The sequence below is a fragment of the Rhinatrema bivittatum genome, chromosome 1 (assembly GCF_901001135.1).
Source record: "Rhinatrema bivittatum chromosome 1, aRhiBiv1.1, whole genome shotgun sequence".
NCBI classification, from domain to species: Eukaryota; Metazoa; Chordata; class Amphibia; order Gymnophiona; family Rhinatrematidae; genus Rhinatrema; species Rhinatrema bivittatum.
The window spans coordinates 153,835,303-153,852,722 of NC_042615.1; the positions used below are offsets into that span (position 1 = coordinate 153,835,303).

The following is a 17,420-nucleotide window of genomic DNA, read 5'->3' on the forward strand; positions in this document are numbered from 1 at the left end:
TGTCATTTCGCTTCTCACCCTCCACAGCGAATCCCTCTCCAACTGATCCATCCTTCAAAACCCTCCTACATCTGATCCTTCCCTTCAAACAGCTCCTCCTTCAAACATCCCTCCTGGCCAGTGTCATCAGCAACATATTTTTCAGTTCTGGGCTACAGGCGGATGATGACTGGTGGGGAGAGAGCAGGCTGATGACAGGCACAACATTTTTCTCTTGGGTGGGTTCAATGGTGGGTGAAGAGAGAGGAGAAGTGACAGTCTTCATCACTCTTAGCCCTCCCCTCTCTTTATAGTTAGTCTCAAGCCCGACAGTGATCTGCAAGTGGCAGCAGCATCAGTAATGGCAGTCAGAATGGGACCTGGCCCCGATCCCTCCTCATGCAGGGATTCTTGTTACCATAGGAACTCTTGCAAGGGCAGTACCACTGCAGGGCCTATGAGTGTGTGCTGGCTCACAGGCTGACGTCTACTACTACAATACTAACGCTGCTGCTGGTGCCTGAAGAGCACTGCCATGTGAGGCACTTGTGACCCTCAGCTGATTTGGGATCCTGACCTACAGTTTGGGAAGCCCTGTCCTAGGGATTTTGGTCAGGGAGACTACACCATTTTGGTAGCTCTTTTCTGGGCTGCCTTTTTTCTGTGTGTATCCTTTAGGAGGTACAGCCTCCAGAAATGAACGGCTTGCAGCTATAATCATGATTTCCAGGCCTTAAAGAAATGTCTTGTTACCATTTGACTGTTCTTCACACTGTGTAAGAATCATTTTCCAGAAGCTATACCTGAAATCCCTTAGCAGAAAGTTGAAACAGAACTTTATACTTACATTTTTTTCACTCAACTCTTTTTGAGCCAAAGATTTTTTTTTAATAGTTACTATTTTGCTTGATACCAGAGGGTGGTGGTAAGGGCAAGGAAGGAAGAGTTTTTTGGGGTAAAGAAATGGAATTGACCTCTATCTTGGTTTATATTTCTTCATTTATTGTCCCTCTTTGCATATTTTGGGGAGTCTTACTGTTTTCCTTTTTTAATGAGAGCCTGTAGTGTGCAGTTCGCTGCAGTCGGTGAATACTTTTGTGGTATAAGGTTGCATTGTCTGCTACATATATAAAACAATGTCATGCTTTTTTGTTTTTATACAGCAAATTCCAGATGTGTCGCCCACAGGTCGTTATACAACATTGGTTCCGCTTTTATTTATTTTAACAGTAGCAGCCATTAAGGAAATCATAGAAGATCTTGTGAGTATTATGCATGTTTACTAGAACAGTTTCAGGGATATTTCAGGTGCCTTTGGATATATACAAATCTGTATTGTGCTGCCAATCTCCCATCTAGAAACTTTTATCAGCTGTACCTGGTGAGACTTTGTTTTCAGAAAATAATGTAATTTAGGGGCTCTTGGGAGCCACCTTTATCACTTTGCTGCTATAAATGAAGTTGGTTTAAGTTTTTTTTTTGCCATCACCACTTCCTTTTAATTTTGTTGCACTGCAAGCCGTCTGTTAGAAGCTTTTTCAATATCCGCAGTATGAAAAGTGCAAAAACTCTGCACTGCAATGTTGAGCATTTTATTCTCTTCTGGCAGCGGTATCTCAGTCTAATTATAGAAACTATAGCTTGGAAAAATAAGGGAGTGATTTTTCTTTCAATAATAAACCTGCAACCTTTTTGAGAGGTTTAGTGGTGAGAACTTCTTTTAATGACCCCTGATTAGTCATGAAGGCAACTTGTAAATTAAAATCATTCATGAGGGAACCCCCCCCCCATATATTTATTTATGTATTTAGAATTCTTATATACCGACATGCTCTGTAAAATTAACAAATCATATCGGATTTACAATATAACAGAACAATAGCGGCCAAGGCGTTACATTAAAACAAAGCTTCTAATAGAGGATATAGAACAAACATAACAATAGCAGCTAAGGCGAATGAATATTTGGTCAGTTTATTGAGCTCTGATGCATGTTGTACTTGTAGTGGTACTCATGGCTTTAAATTTGCAGGCAGTCAGGCACTGCTGCTCATTGCCTACATAAGATGGCACTATGACAGGAGGGAGCAGGGCCAGCTCTGCCCGATCACCCCCCATTTAACAAGTTGGCTTTCCGAGCAAAATAATGGAACGCATACTACAAAGAGAGGCAGTACAGTATCTTTAAAGCATCCAGAAACCGCACTGTCTTATGTTATTCCAATGGAATATGATGAAGTAAAAACAAACCAAAATGGCTTGGCCTGGCTGCCTTGATTTGTTTCTTATGGGAGGAAAAGAAAATACCATTTTTTTCCCCTCCCTTAAGAGATCAAAGGAGCTACCCTGCAGCAAAAAGGGATGCCCAAAAAAGTTACTTCTGCCTTTGTTGCAATACATTTATTTAGAATATTGGATTTTTGGGAGGTGAATAAATACATTAGTGTATATATATATATAATTATTTCTTGAAAGGATGGGTTGGGGAGCAAAGGGCATTAGCGAACAGTTTATGGTGAATCCCTGCATACTTTAAATTTATTTGTTTTTCTTTGTTTTCCCATTTCAAATATTTTTTTTTTTTTTGTCCACCATGAATTTTCCCGGAATGAAATTTTTATTTTTTTTTTACAGTTTTGTGGCAAAACCCAATATTGCTGATTGGAGACCTAAGTATCCCGAAGTGAATTGAACCCGTTGTTTAAACTGAGGCACAAGGAAATAATGGACTTTCTTAATGTCATACAAAGTTACCTGTAGAGGCTGACTTGAACTCATATTCTGAGATGTTTCCCTGACAAAGTTCAGTATTTTCATCACTAGGCTACATCTTTTTATCTTGGGGCCCAATTTGCTAAGCTTTCCCACCATAGATATAGCACGAGAGAAGAGCCTTAGTAAATCAAACCTTACGTTTCCATGCTCCCTTTGTTGGCTGCGGATATCCTATCATCTATGCTTTATGTAGTACTTTTCTGTTTATTTCAATATTCCCATCTACTATTTTGACTGAATTTTTTTTTTTTTCTAAACCTTCTTGTCCCCTCTTGGCATATCTTATTTGTTTGTCTAATCTGTCTTCTTGGCCTTTAAAAACAGACTGCCCATAATGATGTACAAAACAGTCAGAAAATACAAAACATCAAATGCATAGCTAAACTCAACAGACACAGACCAGAAACAAAAAACATAGGAAATGTTTGCCAATAACTTGGCTCTTAATTGCAACTTGCCCTGCATTATTGTTTATAATGCCTTTCTTTAAAAGGAAAACACTGTACAAAAATTTTTGCAAATACAGTAGTAATTAGTGTCTCTTGTATGTCTAAATATTTCTGGGGCAGAGTTTTCAAACCAAATGTCTTATGTTGTAAAGCTAATGTGGTGTTTTAAAGGAGTTGCATAAGCAGACTACAAAGTGTGATACATTGATTGTATTGCTGCATATGCTGCAATACATCTGAACAGGATCAGAAGAATTTGTCTCTTTAAGGAGTTGAGTCCTTCCAATTCGGCCAAAATCCAGACCGTTTCTTGTTCCCAGGGATGGATTAGTGGACATTAACCCCAGTGCTCTCATATAATACAGAAGGGCCTGTCTCAGCTTACTACTTGTACCTTAAGTTTCATCTTAGCCAAAAAGACTGAAATGTGATTTATTTGTCTATAGATTGCAGTAGAAGCAGCAGCTGCTTAGATGGATTCATCTCCCCCCTCCCCCTCTTTTTTTTTTTTTTTTTAAAGACTTATTGCTTTAAAAGGCCTGAAGCACAAATTCCTAAAGTCATAATTGATAGAGATTTTGTTTTCTGGTTTTTTTTTTCAACAGGTTCACCTTACACCCAAGATTTATTAATAGAGTTCATAACATCCTTATCCTAACATTCTGATTCAGTATGTGCAAGGCTACCTTTACCACTGATGTTCCCACATCTTTAATTATTATCCAGAAGAGATGCTCCATTATTTGGTCTAGGGCAGTGGTGCTCAGTCTGGTTCTTGGTCCCCCTCTTAGCCCTCTCCATTGGGTTTTCAGGGCATCCCTAATGAATGTGGAGTGGAGGAGTAGCCTAGTGGTTAGAGCAGTGAGCTATGAACTAGGAGACCAGGGTTCGAGTCCTGCTGTCACTCCTTGCGACCTTGGGCAAGTCACTTTACCATGACTTGCCCAAGTGACCGTGACCTTAGATTGTAAGTTCTCTGGGGATAGGGAAATTCCTACAGTACCTGAATGTAATCCACTTTGAAGCGCTGAAAAAGTGCAAAAAGTGGAATCAAAATAAATGTGTGTGGTATATGCAGACTACATGCCGTTATTTTATGCCTGTTCAGTGGGGATATCTTGAAAACCTGACTGGGTTAGGTGGGGGTGGATGCTTGAGGACCAGTTTGAGCACCACTGGTCTAGAGATGCAAAATATATAAACTAGTTTTTTTCTTACCTGTTTAAAGTGACCTCTGGATTCACTGAAAGTCATTATCTAAACTGTCTTTGGTAGCTTTTTTGAATGAGTTGTGGTCTCTGCCTGAATTCCTTTCTTTACCTTTAAAGGTGATCTAGGTCTGTGGTTTTTGAAACCTTTCCTTGGCAGACACCCAGCCAGTCGGATTTTCAGGATATCCTCAATGAATATGCATGAGATTGAACCCCTGTTCTAGCCAGAGCAGGCTTGAGACTCCCTGGCATGACAATGAGGGAGAACTTGTAGTATCTACCTGTGCTATGCTTGCTATATAGATACATGGAGGCATTTGGTTTCCAGTAGGGGCAATTTAATACCTTTTGCAAGTACTAAATTCATTAAGTTATTTAGAGTAAAGGCATCAGTAGCCCAAAATTTACCTATGTGATTTATAGCAAGCCTGACCAAGATATCTGATCTCTGTTGGAAACCTGCTGTGGTACTTTCAGGTTGAATTTCATGTTATGCCTAAGTATACCTCCTTTTTTTTTATCGCTCTGGGTGGAAAATTCAGAAAGGGTCTGGCAAGTACCATTTTACATGAATTTGGAGGGCCAAGCACAAAATAAATAGAAGAAGAAATGAGAATCCAGTTAATATAAAAATAAAATAGGGATCTATTTGAGGGTGCCAAATGCATATTTTTTTTTAACTTTGCTCTTATGGTTTAAGCTATCACCTGAAAATGTTCAAGTTTTGTATATGTTGGTTGATAAATATACAAATAATTTTAGAGAAGATAATAGGCAGAATATATTCTCTCTCCTTTGGTCAGGAAGGATTAACTTTATTCTTTGAGATCTTTCTATATCAAATTCACTTTTATCATATTGGCTGAGAGAGCATTTTGGTATATTTATTTAAAGCATAAGACAGAGTGATATATATGCTATTTATCCATAAGGAAAATGTTTATCCTTTTTGCAAAAAGAGTGAAATCTAAATATAAAGTTTGTACTTTCATCGAGCAGTTGCCGCATTTTCAATAAATTTGCTGTCACTCAGTACGGTAAAAAATGTTATGCTTTCAAGAAGATATTTGTTGTGATAGATGAACAGAGAAATGAATGGACAGTAACAATTTTGTATTTTTTACTTTAGAAAAGGCATAAAGCTGACAGTGTAGTGAACAAGAAACAGACACAAGGTAGGAGCCACTTTTTTTCGTTTTAAAAACAATTTGTCTAACTTGATTATATCGCATTTCAAAGTGTATTGTGCTCTGCATATTACTGCTGTATGTTCCACATTGCTACCTGGTACTGAATTTCAGTGCGTTTGACACGACATCTATTATCAGCCCTCGTAGTAAAAACTGACAGCAAATTTATGCCCGTGCAGTATTGTAAATTCAGAAATTTGTTGCAGTCACGTGGGAGAGATCAGTTTGTGACTGATGTAAATGAATGGAGATGTCTTGTATGATTGCTGTGAGCAAGAGTGCATTGAACGTACTGAGTACAGTAGTGTGGATGCTGTGGTGGTCCACCTGGGTACATAGAAATAAGGGTACACTGACATGTTATCGGTAATAAGCTGGACCAGAAAAAAAGTATTCCTTACAGTCTTTTTCAGTTGTCCTTTATTTTTGTGGTTTAAGTTGGAATCTTTGTATGGACCATTTAAAAAAGATGTCATGGTGGCTGAGGCGGATGTGCTGGAATGAGCGCGGAGTTCAAACATTTTTTATTTTATTTTGCGGCATCTGTTGGTGTGCTTTTTTTTTTATTGTATATTTAGTTATTGCTTTTCTTTCTGTTCTTTCCCCAAATGTTGCTTTCTGTGACTGGGGGATGTGTCTGAATCTGGGCAGTTCAAAGCTGGTCCCCATGGCAAAGGAAGCTCTATGCTGAAGCTGTTAGCTGTACAGATTGCAGGAGCCTAGAGAAAACCATGGAGTTGTTTGAAAAACTGTTATACTCCCGATGGCAGAAAGTTCAACATTGGGGTAGATTTTAAAAGGAGCACGCGCGGCAGACATGTGCGCGTGCATATCTACGCCCGATTTTATAACTTGCGCGAGCGGAGCGCAAGTTATAAAATCAGGGGTCGGCGCGGGCAAGGGGGGGTGCACAATTGTGCACCAAGCTGCGCTGCCTTCCCCCGTTTCCTCCCAGGTCGCTCCGAAATCAGAGCGGCCTAGAAGGGAGCTTCCCTTCCCCCCTAACCTGATCTCTTCCCCCCCCCCCCAAAAAAAAAAAATTTGTTCTTACCTTTTGCGTCTGCCTCCGGGCAGGTACAAGTTGTGCGCGATCCTTCAACACAGTGTCAGAGGCCTCTGGCCCTGCCCCAGCCCCGCCCCATTAGTAAGGCCCCAGGACTTACACGCGTCCCGGGGCTTTACGCGCATCGCCGGGCCTTTTTAAAATAGGCCCGGCGCGTGTAACCCTCCCTACGCGCGTAAGGCTTTTAAAATCCGGCCCATTGAGTTTAGTGGTAGAAGGCAACCTGCCCAGCTAAAGTTTGGGGGAGAGTGTGCTTGAGCCCGGTGTTTTTGAAGTAGAGAGTCCTCAGGGAGCTGATAATTTCTGTAGTGAGGGTAAGGGTGTATATAGTACATCTATGAGAAATCATGTGGTGAGAACAAGTAAGTCCAGTACACAGGGAGGATAACTTTCAAACTTCTGTACGCTGCAGCATATATGTGTATATGTGGCCGTGTGTAATTTTATCACGATATTTTATAACAAGGGTGTCTTACATAGGCTCATATTATAAAATGTACCTGTAGGCCAACATACGAAGACATACAATGCATTTAAACCACGCATTGAACCTGAATACTTTACACACCTAGTTTAAAAATATATACTGTGTATATTATGTGTGAAAATAAATTAGGGCTTGCTTGCGTAAGTCCCAATTTACACGAGTTAAATCGGCCAATTTTAAAATATGCGCACATCAAGGAAAGTCACCAGTGAACCATTTAGTTCAGCAGTTCACCCAGTCCTTCTGCAGTTTATCAAGACCTTCCTGGTTCTTTAGCCTGAACTCCCCTTCCCCCCGCCCCCCCCCCCCAGTTCAGCTAAACCTCCCACCCAGTTAATACTATATTTTAAACATGTTAAATATAAATTTCCTAGCGAGTAGACAGATGGACTCAGAACCAGTGGGTTATGCTTCCCTACCAGCAGATGGAGACGGAGCAAAGTGACATCACAGTATATATACTCCTGCAGTTACCCTAGCCTTGCCTGTATTCTCCAGCAGATGGTGGATGTTTATCTCCCTATGGGGATTGCTGTGATTTTTGAAAGGAGAATTTTATATTGAGAAACGAAATTCCTACTCTCCTGTGGTGATACCTAAAGGTCCCTCCCCCAGTTGAGAATTCCTGCAGTGATTTCTGTGGTTCCTCAGAGGTGTGCCTTGGTTTGGTAGCCAGTTCCCGGCATGGAATTAGCTGCTTGTACAGCTGAAAGGCAGTGGGTGGAAAAGGCTGAGCCTGGCTCAGTCTCCATCTGCTGGTAGGGGAGCATAACCCACTGGTCTTGAGTTCATCTGTCTACACTAAGGGGTAGATTTTTAAAAACGGCGCGTTCACGTACTTTTGTTCACACTCCAGGCGCAAACAAAAGTACGCTGGATTTTAGTAGATACGCGCGTAGCCGCTAAAATCCAGGATTGGCGCGCGCAAGGCTGCCGATTTGGGGCAGCTGGCGCGCGCCGAGCAGCGCAGCCTGCCTCCATTCCCTCCGAGGCCGCTCCGAAATCGGAGCGGCCTCGGAGGGAACTCTCTTTCGCCCTCCCCTCACCTTCCCCTCCCTTCCTCTACCTAACCCACCCCCCCTACCTTTGTCCGGGGATTTACGCCTCCCGGAGGGAGAAGTAAATCCCCGCGGGCCGCTGGCGCGCCGAGACGCAACCCGGGGGCGGTTCCGGAGGGCGTGGCCACGCCCCCGGACCGCCCCGGGCCGAAACTACGCCCCCGGGCCTGCCCCCGAAACGCCGCGTCCCGCCCCCAAAACGCCGTGTTGATCGGCCCCGCCCCCGACACGCCCCAACAAAAACCCCGGGACTTACGCGAGTCCCGGGGCTCTGCGCGCGCCGGCAGGCCTATGGAAAATAGGTGCGCCGGCGCGCAAGGCCCTGCTCGCGTAAATCCGGGCGGATTTACGCGAGCAGGGCTTTTAAAATCCACCCCACTGGAAAACAAAATTATCAGATAAGTAATTTCTCCATTATACCAGATAATTGGCAAGTGCAAAAATATGCGAGGAAGTTGGAAAATGTACATGTGTCTTTTAAAATAGCAACTTATGTGTTTGTGTTGGCCCCGCCCTGGCATGTTCCTAGACCACCCTTTATTTGCACGTGTATATATACATGTGAAAGTGAAAATACACTCGTATTTTCAACGTTTATAAAGTATGGGATTCATGAGTAGAAGCTACTTATGTGCATATATGCTAATTTTTACACATGTAACATTTTGAAAATTCACCTTTTATATAAGAGATTATAGTTGGTTTTTTTTGTTTTTTTTTTTAGTTTTTACTGCTCCTATCAGACACCCCCTTGTTTTGACTTTCAAAAGGCCTAACAATTATAATTCTCCTTTTTTTTTTTCCTTTGGTTATCTTCAGCAAAGGAAAACATTTTTTATTATTTTATGGTGTTGATTTTTATGGCAAGAGGAAAAGGCTAGTGACTTTTGGCTTTGCCAAGCCTGTGGGTAGAAGATGTCCATTACTGATCCTCATAGGACCTGTTATAAGCGTCATGTGTCCCACTGCAGCATCTGCGCCTCAAAATCCACAAATTAAGGCTATTTACTTAAAGATGAATTTTAAAACCGGCACACAGGCACAAATATGCATGCATGTGTGGCCCATGCCCAGGGATGTGGCCATTTTTTTTAACATGTGCATGAATGTTATAAAATAGGCTGGCCACCCGCACGCATGCTCCCAGTTTTAAGTGGGTGCGCGCCTGTGCGCTCAAATGCTGCTTCTATCACATAAGTAGGGAGACTTTAAAAGGGTTGTACGCAGACGCCATTGCAACTAAATCCAGTTCGTTCCCAGTTCGTCCAGTTAGGAGAGAGGTCTCCCAAACCTCCCTAGTTTAATAGCCTTCTTAATGCTGGGATCTTTAAATGTTTTTCCTAAATTTTATTTCTTATTTTCTTTTGAGGAATCTTGACTTTTCTGTAAGCAAGTATCTCTTGTGGAATTATTTTGAAATTGAATAAATATAAAGTTCAGTAATAAAAAAAAAAAAAAAAAAAAAAAGCGTGAACAAAATTTGATTTTGTTTTTATAGTAGTGCGTTCAAATAGATAAATCAAGATCATGCATTTATGTTTGTAATGAGATTGTCTAATAGGAGAATAGCTTGCTTAACTGATAATGTCCCTTAGTCCCCTGAAGTCTTACTTCCTGAATCTTTTGCAGTTACTCTCTTCTTTCTCAGTCTTATACTCTCATATGAAATGAAACTTGTTCTCAGTTTTAAACCCAAATAACCCAATGTTGGAAGTCTTGCTCAGCCTGAGACCATGTGACTGTTTGGATTAAGTAATAGTTGTATTCGCTGTCTCAAATGTATACTGAATTTGCTTGTGTTAAATTTCTTTCAGTGCTGAGGAATAGAGCTTGGGAGATTGTTCACTGGGAAAAGGTAAATTGTTTGGTTTTCTTTCTAAAGACTATTAGGCATAGGAGTAGATAATCAAACTGCCCTCATTTCTGGGGAAAACCCCATGGGTAGTTTTATATATGGGGTTTAGCAAAGTTTATAAAAAAAAACAAAACAAAAACAAAACAAAAAAATACATGGGTAGTTTTGCTTTAATTATTTCCCTGCAGAAAGTTGTGATTGCTGTTTATACAGGTACTTTTTAAAGGCAAACTTTCACGTGTGCTTTTGATTATCTAAACTACCTGGGTCTCTCTTCCCTGGTCAAACCCTGTGCTAGGATCACCTCTGAAGATATGCCGGTTAAAGGAGCCATGTTGGTACCATCCATGGATACTTTCTACCTCTGTTTAGGGTGGGCAATAATGGAAAATCTTTTTGCGTGTGTCACACCACCTTTTTTACTTAAGGAAATGAATTTGATTATTGCCCTCCTAGCTTGCTAGGTTGCCTCCGTGAACTTGTTCTTTGGATCGAGACAGTCTATATGTACTGATAAGATGCAGGCACTCGGAAGAGGAGTTCTTGATCAGTACTTCTCCAGTAGATCAAAAGTTGTTACATTTCTCAACAAAATACACCCTAAAAGACGGCTAAACATGGAAAATAGAATAAAGTAGAAAGAATGAGCTTTATTATTTCATATTACTTTTACGGCACCCAAACACGATGATCAACAAAACTGTTGAAGGAATGCAAACTACAAAATGTTTTGGGGGCCTTTGTCATCTTTAATCTGTCTGACATGTGACCCTGTAGTTTAAACTAAGCTAGTTAGAATTACGTAAAATAAGTATTTCCCTTGATTAGCAATCCTCTTTAATGATTGCATCATCATGGAGTTTAATATGCATATGGAAATTGAGATCCAATATTTGGATTGTGAACCATGATAAATCTACTTCGTGATGTGTTTTGAGAAAGTACAGTATTTTTGAATTACCTTTTTTGTGAATTTTGCATTGTTATGAAATGCGAAGATTTAGATTTTCTTTATGAAATACAAGCTTAGAAACTTATTTTAGTTTTCAACATGCATACTTTGTGTTGTATTAAATATCCTAATACAAAAATATTTGGTAAACACTGTGCAAGCTATAGGTGCAAACTTAAACAATTGGTGGTAAATGCTTCAAATATATCTCGAGTTGAACAGTGATTGTTCTGTTTTAGGTAGTATGATCATGTGGAGCCTGATGTTGAAATGCTACTTAGCTGGATAAGTCCGACTTATACGGCTAAATGGTGGTCACTGAATATCTGGCTATGATTAGTGGTCACCACTTAGCCGGATAAGTCACTTATTCAGCTAAATGGCGGCTGCTAATCCTAGCTAAATAGAAAGCTGGATAAGTTAAAGGCAGGCAGTGAGCAGATTGGAGCAGTACTACTTATCCAGTTAACTTACCTCTTGATTCATCAAAATGCTGTAAATAGAGCAGAAATGGTGCCCGCAAAAAAAAAAAAAAAAGGCAAGGTTAGGCAAATTGTAGCGTTAACGTGTCATATTTGTTTTTAATGCACACTGTATATTATCCTTGGTCATAACGGGGGGGGAGGGGGAGAGACTATGTATAGTGTCAATGAAATGCTATATATATAATACACACCACTGTAAGGGGAACGCTTTCAACTCTGGGTGGGTTTGGGGGGTTGGTTTTACATACACAGTCAGAGGAATTAACTTCAGGTTTGATATGACTAATGAATTTCTATCCTTTGGATCAATGAAAGGTACCAACAAGGGGAGATGATTACTACAGAGCAGTAGACTACATACACAGACTGCTTTGTAGTAATCAGCTCCTCTTGTAGGTACTTTTCATTGATGTATTTCTATCATTTGAATCAGTCGTATCAAATTTGCAGTTAATCCCTCTGGCTGTGTAAAACTACCCTCAAACCCACCCCACATGTCTTATCGCAGGAGGGTATTGCCGTGATAGTGGGGTCCATTTCCCAGAAAAGCATCGAGGCTGTATGGCATGTTTGGTTTCACGGGCAAACGCCCTGGGACAAAAGAATGCTGCATGCGGTCCTTTAACGCAATGGGGGTCCCAACCTCACGGGTCCACCATCGCCTTAAAGGGCCGCTGGCCCAAACAAAAAAAAAGTTGCGGCTAACAGGGAGGTGGAATGGAGGGGTCAGTGCTAGACCCCTGTCTCAACCCGGGGCTGCCAGTCGAGGCAACTCCAGCACCCCCAACATTTAAAATAATTAAACATGCAGGTGTGCGGTGATGGCTCCCCCACCCCCACAAAGTGTAAACATGAAAAATAGGGTCTGGGCTCCTTCTCATCCCCTCCCCCCTCAAATCAACAATAGGGATCTAGCCCCTCCCCACCTCCAAGTCAACAATAGGGTCCCGATTCCCCTTTTCATCCCTTCAAGTCAAAAGATAGTGTCGTGGCACCTCCTGTCCATACTCAACCCTCTCCCTCTCCCTGGAAGCCAGAAAAAAAAAAAAAATTAAGATTCAGGCCTTTACCCCCTCACCCTCACCCATGAGACTCGGGTGAGGACCAGAAATTGGACCTTGTACGCATGGCCTGGGTCTGATCCCTAGACCTTACCCCAGTCACATGACTGGTGCAAGATCAGGTTGATGCTATTTTGGAAAACAGCACAGACCAGGCTAGGTGCAAGAGTGCACCCGAACCCCAATGCAGGATACAATTGAAGGTTTGGAGATGTGGGAGGAGGGTCTTGGGGGTGAGGGGATGGAGTTGGGGGCCTGCACACTAATGTTTGTATTTTCTTGCTTCCCGGGAGAGGGGGTGGGTGTGGGCAGGTAGGGCCGGGACGCTATCTTTTTGACTTGGAGGGTGGGAAGGGGTGCTGGTGCCCTTTTGTTGACTTTGGGTGGGATGTGGTAAGGGGGGAGGGCAGGACCCTATTGACTTGGAGGAGTGGGGTACAGAAGGAGCCAAGATCCTATTTTTTAATATTTTAAGCTTTGGGGACTTAGGGGCCGGAGTCATGATAGTCTTTGGGGGAGAAAGGGTGGCAGGCAATTGCCGCGCACATATATATTTAATTTTTTACATTCTGGGGATGTCTGGGCCACCTCGACGGATGGCCCTGGGTTGAGATGGGTAAGCACAGACTCCCGTTCAACCCCCCCCCCCCCAATTTGACCATACAACATTTTATTTTTTAACTGGCTCTTTAAATGAGCTAACGCAGGTCTTTAAATGAGCTAACGCAGGTCTTTAAATGACGCTAGCTCTTTAAATGACCTAACGCAGGTCTTGAGGTGGAAGCCTCAAGACCTGCGTTAGGGTCCTGGGCCTCCTGCCTCACATTTACTGCTTTTTAAAAAAAAGCTGTAGGTCTTTGTAATAGGGGAGAGAACTTTGGGCGGGAGATGCAAAATATTACGTATATCGAGCAAGAGCCCTACCGCGGCTTGATGCATCTCTCTGTTAGCCGGATATAACTTGTCTGGCTAAGTAGTGCCAAATATGGGTATAAGTTAGCCAGATTAGTCAGTATCCTTTGAATACTGAGGACATTATTTTAAAGAAAAATTGGCATCCCTCATCCAGATGGTTGGGGAAAGCTGTTAGCCGGAAAGGAATGACAGTGGCAGTCTCTGAGCATGAGGCCTGTGCGCGGCATGTGCTCATAGGCCCTGTACTGGTTCCCTTTTTAACAGGGAGTTCACACTTGGAACTTGCAGACCATGCACTCTTAGATTGCCTCTGTTATATGAAGGGCAATTGCTTCCCCCATTTCTTTGACAAAAGGTGAGAGTGGGGTGGGGGGGGGGGGGGGGGGTAGCGGTTCATACTTCTTGACTATCATTTCTGTTGCTGTTCGAAGACTTTTTTAGTTTCTCACTTAACTAGTCAGGATGCTGGGGCGTTGTCCAATACTTGGGACTGTCCTGACCAAACTGGGATATGTAGCCAATGTAAATGCTCAACTGTTTGTTTAATCCCAAAATCTTGCATCTTTAAATATTTATTAATCCAGTTGAGCAGAGTTTCACTTTTTATAATGTGGCTGTCCAACATTGTACTTTCTATTTAAAAAGAGATTTAATTAGATGAGTCAACATGGAGATGAAAATCTTATAGTATTATAATTTTATTGAAATGTTTTATACTATATAATTTTGTTTTATGCTGTCTTCTATTGTTTTAAGGTTTTATTCTTAATTGCTATTTGTTTTAACTTATTTTAAGATGTGTTTGATTTATTTTTTGTACATTGCTTTGATTTACATCTATAAAATATTGATTAAGCCAATAAATTATAAAAATGAAATTTAATTACTTATGTAAACAGTAAATTTAGTTGTTATATTACTTTTTGAATTAGGATAGTAGATTGTTTTGCGATGTATAATAATATGAAGATAACTATCAAACAACCCAATGCAGCAGGATATATGCATTTCCCTGTACGTACCAGGATCAGTCCAGACGGTGTTTTGTTCCCCGTCCAGCAGATGGGAGTCCGACAAGAACTTTAGAGGGTGCTGCCACATAAGCCAGCACAACCAGTCTCCCTCTTCAGTATCTTTCTGACTCCAGCAGATAGCTGGGGAACGCTTGTTCCTCACTACATTGTATTGGTTGTACTTTTACTTAATTTCTTGTCACTTTGCTAATAGAGCTGTGAGGGATCAAGCTTCTTCATTGTTAATTGGGGAAAAAAAAAGTATCGCTGCAACCTGTTAGTCTTGCAAGCAGACCTGCTTCTACCAGACGGTGGAACTCCCTTCCTTTTCATCCACCGACCCTAGGATCCTTCGTATGCTTGATGTCAAGCGAGTGCTTATGCGTTACCTAGAGGTTACTAACTAGTTTCATTTGTCGAACCATCTTTTCGTGCTTTGGTCCGGTCCCAAGAAGGGGTCCAGGGCGTCGAAGACTACAATTGTTCGCTGGCTGAAGGAAGCTATTGCGGCGGCGTATATAGGCACGGGGAAGCAACCTCCGTTGAATGTCCGGGCCCACTCCGTTGAATGTCCGGGCCCACTCCCTTCGTTCCCAGGCGGCTTCTTGGGTGGAGAGTCAGTCCGTCTCTCCCCAAGAGATCTGCGGAGCGGCCACCTGGAAGTCTTTGCATACTTTTGCCAGGCATTATCGCCTGGATATCCATGATCGGATCGTTCGGCGACAGGGTAATTCGAGCAGGGTCATCTAGGGTACATCCCACAGTCTGGACTGATCCTGGTAGTACCATGGATCAGTCCAGACACCCTCCCTCAGATTTTTTGGACATTGGGGTTGTTTGCTGGGATTTGCTGCTCAATTTCCCTCCTTGTATCTCTGGATCTCTAGACCAGTCTGTTCTGTGTCTGTGACTTCAATTTTCACTGTTCTCTTTGCAAGATTGCAGTTGAGTAAGTTTCGGTTCTGGTTATAGTTCAAGGTTGTCATTTATCATACTTAGCTTGATCCCTCCTTCTCCTTCTCTCTTTCTATGGCTTTGATAGTCTAGTTACTGAAGAGGGAGACTGGTTGTGTTGGCTTATGTGGCAGCACCCTCTAAAGTTCTTGTCTGACTCCATCTGCTGGACGGGGGACATAACCCATCGTCTGGACTGATCCATGGTACTACAGGAACGAAAATTAGCAGGTAAGGAATAATTTTCTTATATATGGCAGCATGGAGATTTATGATATATGTGCAAATTTATGATATATGTGCAAATTATAAAATACACATATCTCAATCCTGCAACATATATGTGTGTGTATGCATACATGTGAATACATACAATGCATTGAAATACTTTCAATGCATTGAACACACACTTTTCCTACCAGTTTTAAAAATATACATGCATCTATTTTACATGTGAAAATAAAGTAGGAAATGCCTGCGGAAACCAGATTTATATGCTGAGTTGGTATATTTTAAATCATGTGTGCATAATTGAAATTACTGGTTTATTAGGTACTCCACCATTTCACCAGTTCTTCTCCAGGTCATTGAAACCCTCCTGGTTCCTGGACTTGATCTGCCCACAGTTCACTTGAGCCTCCCACACACAATAAGTCTGTTATCAATTACACAAGCTAATTAGATGTAAAATTACGCAAGTGCCAAATGTATATTTGTGTCTTTAAAATAGCAACATGCATGCATAACGTTTGGCGCCATCCATGATCGACCCTAGGCAGCCTTTTTTTTTATGCATGTATTTGTGTGTATGAAACACATGCTGGTACTTTTGATGTGTTTTGTATTTAATAACTTCTATTGAACTTTTTGTAGTAATACATTAACTCAGAACTGATATGTAACAAACATAAAAAGAACTAAATTGCTGAACAAGCTGTAAAAAGCATAAAAACGTATACTAAAATAAACTAAATCAAATATTTTAATATTTTAAAGATTAGCAATAATACAAATAAACCACAACCCCTTAATATAACAGTAGCATATGCAGAAGGAAAAATAAACAAGAGGTAAAGAAAATGTCAGACCAACCTTCATAGTAAACTAAACCCACCCATAAAACCACTAGCAACATTCAATCCAAAAACAATAAGCGTGGAACAAATGAGCAGAGTCTGAACAAACATCTGCCAGCAAAATAATGAGCTGAACAGCAGTAAAAAAAAATTCATATTTTCCCTCTGTATGTATTCAAATCTCCTGTATATGCAAAATCTAAAAATGGTCTCCAAATGTTCAAGACATCGGGGTAGAAATCTCTAAGCTGATGAGTCATTAGTTCCATAGAGAAAATATGCCAGAGATTTTGAAACCACAAAGAGATGAGGCTTGGAGGAGGAATTCTAATGTAAAACAAGATACCTTATGTCACCAATATAAACAATTGGGGGTAGATTTTAAAAGGTTGCGAGCGGGCGTACATGTGTGCGCGCTACCCGGCACACACACATGTACACCCGATTTTATAACTTGCACGCACAAGTTATAAAATTAGGGGTCGGTGTGCACAAGGGGGTGCACAATTGTGCACCTTGCACGCGCCGAACCGCGCTGCCTTCCCCCTAACCTGACCTCCCCCCTCCCCAGCCCTATTCTAACTCCCCTCAAAAATTGTTTTACCTTTTGCGCCAGCCGACTGCTGGCTGGCAATCCCTGGCACAGCGGCAAATATATCCACTGTTCCGGGAGCCTGACCCCGCCCCCTCCCTGCCCTGGGACTTACACGCGTCCTGGGGCTTTCCGCGTGCTGCCGAGCTTTTTTAAAATAGGCCCGGTGCGCGTAAGGCCGGTTACTTGTGTAAATCCTTTCAAAATCCGGCCCTTAGTGTAAGGTGTCTAATACAGTCAGAGCAATGAGCTTATAAATTATGTCCAAGGTGTACAGTTTCAGGATCCTGAGGGAGTCTCACCTT

At 41.7% G+C, this 17,420-nt stretch overlaps 1 protein-coding gene across 4 annotated transcripts in view; it reads left to right on the forward strand.

Annotated features, from left to right (window-relative positions):
- Positions 1-17,420, forward strand: part of ATP8A1 (ATPase phospholipid transporting 8A1) — a 559,403-nt gene that overhangs the window by 87,066 nt on the left and 454,917 nt on the right. For all 4 annotated transcript variants that reach the window (XM_029588616.1, XM_029588605.1, XM_029588632.1 and 1 more), the window contains exons 4-6: positions 1,143-1,241; positions 5,544-5,589; positions 10,027-10,067. In XM_029588616.1, coding sequence (XP_029444476.1) covers positions 1,143-1,241; positions 5,544-5,589; positions 10,027-10,067 — 186 coding nt within the window. The remainder of the gene's footprint in view (positions 1-1,142; positions 1,242-5,543; positions 5,590-10,026; positions 10,068-17,420) is intronic.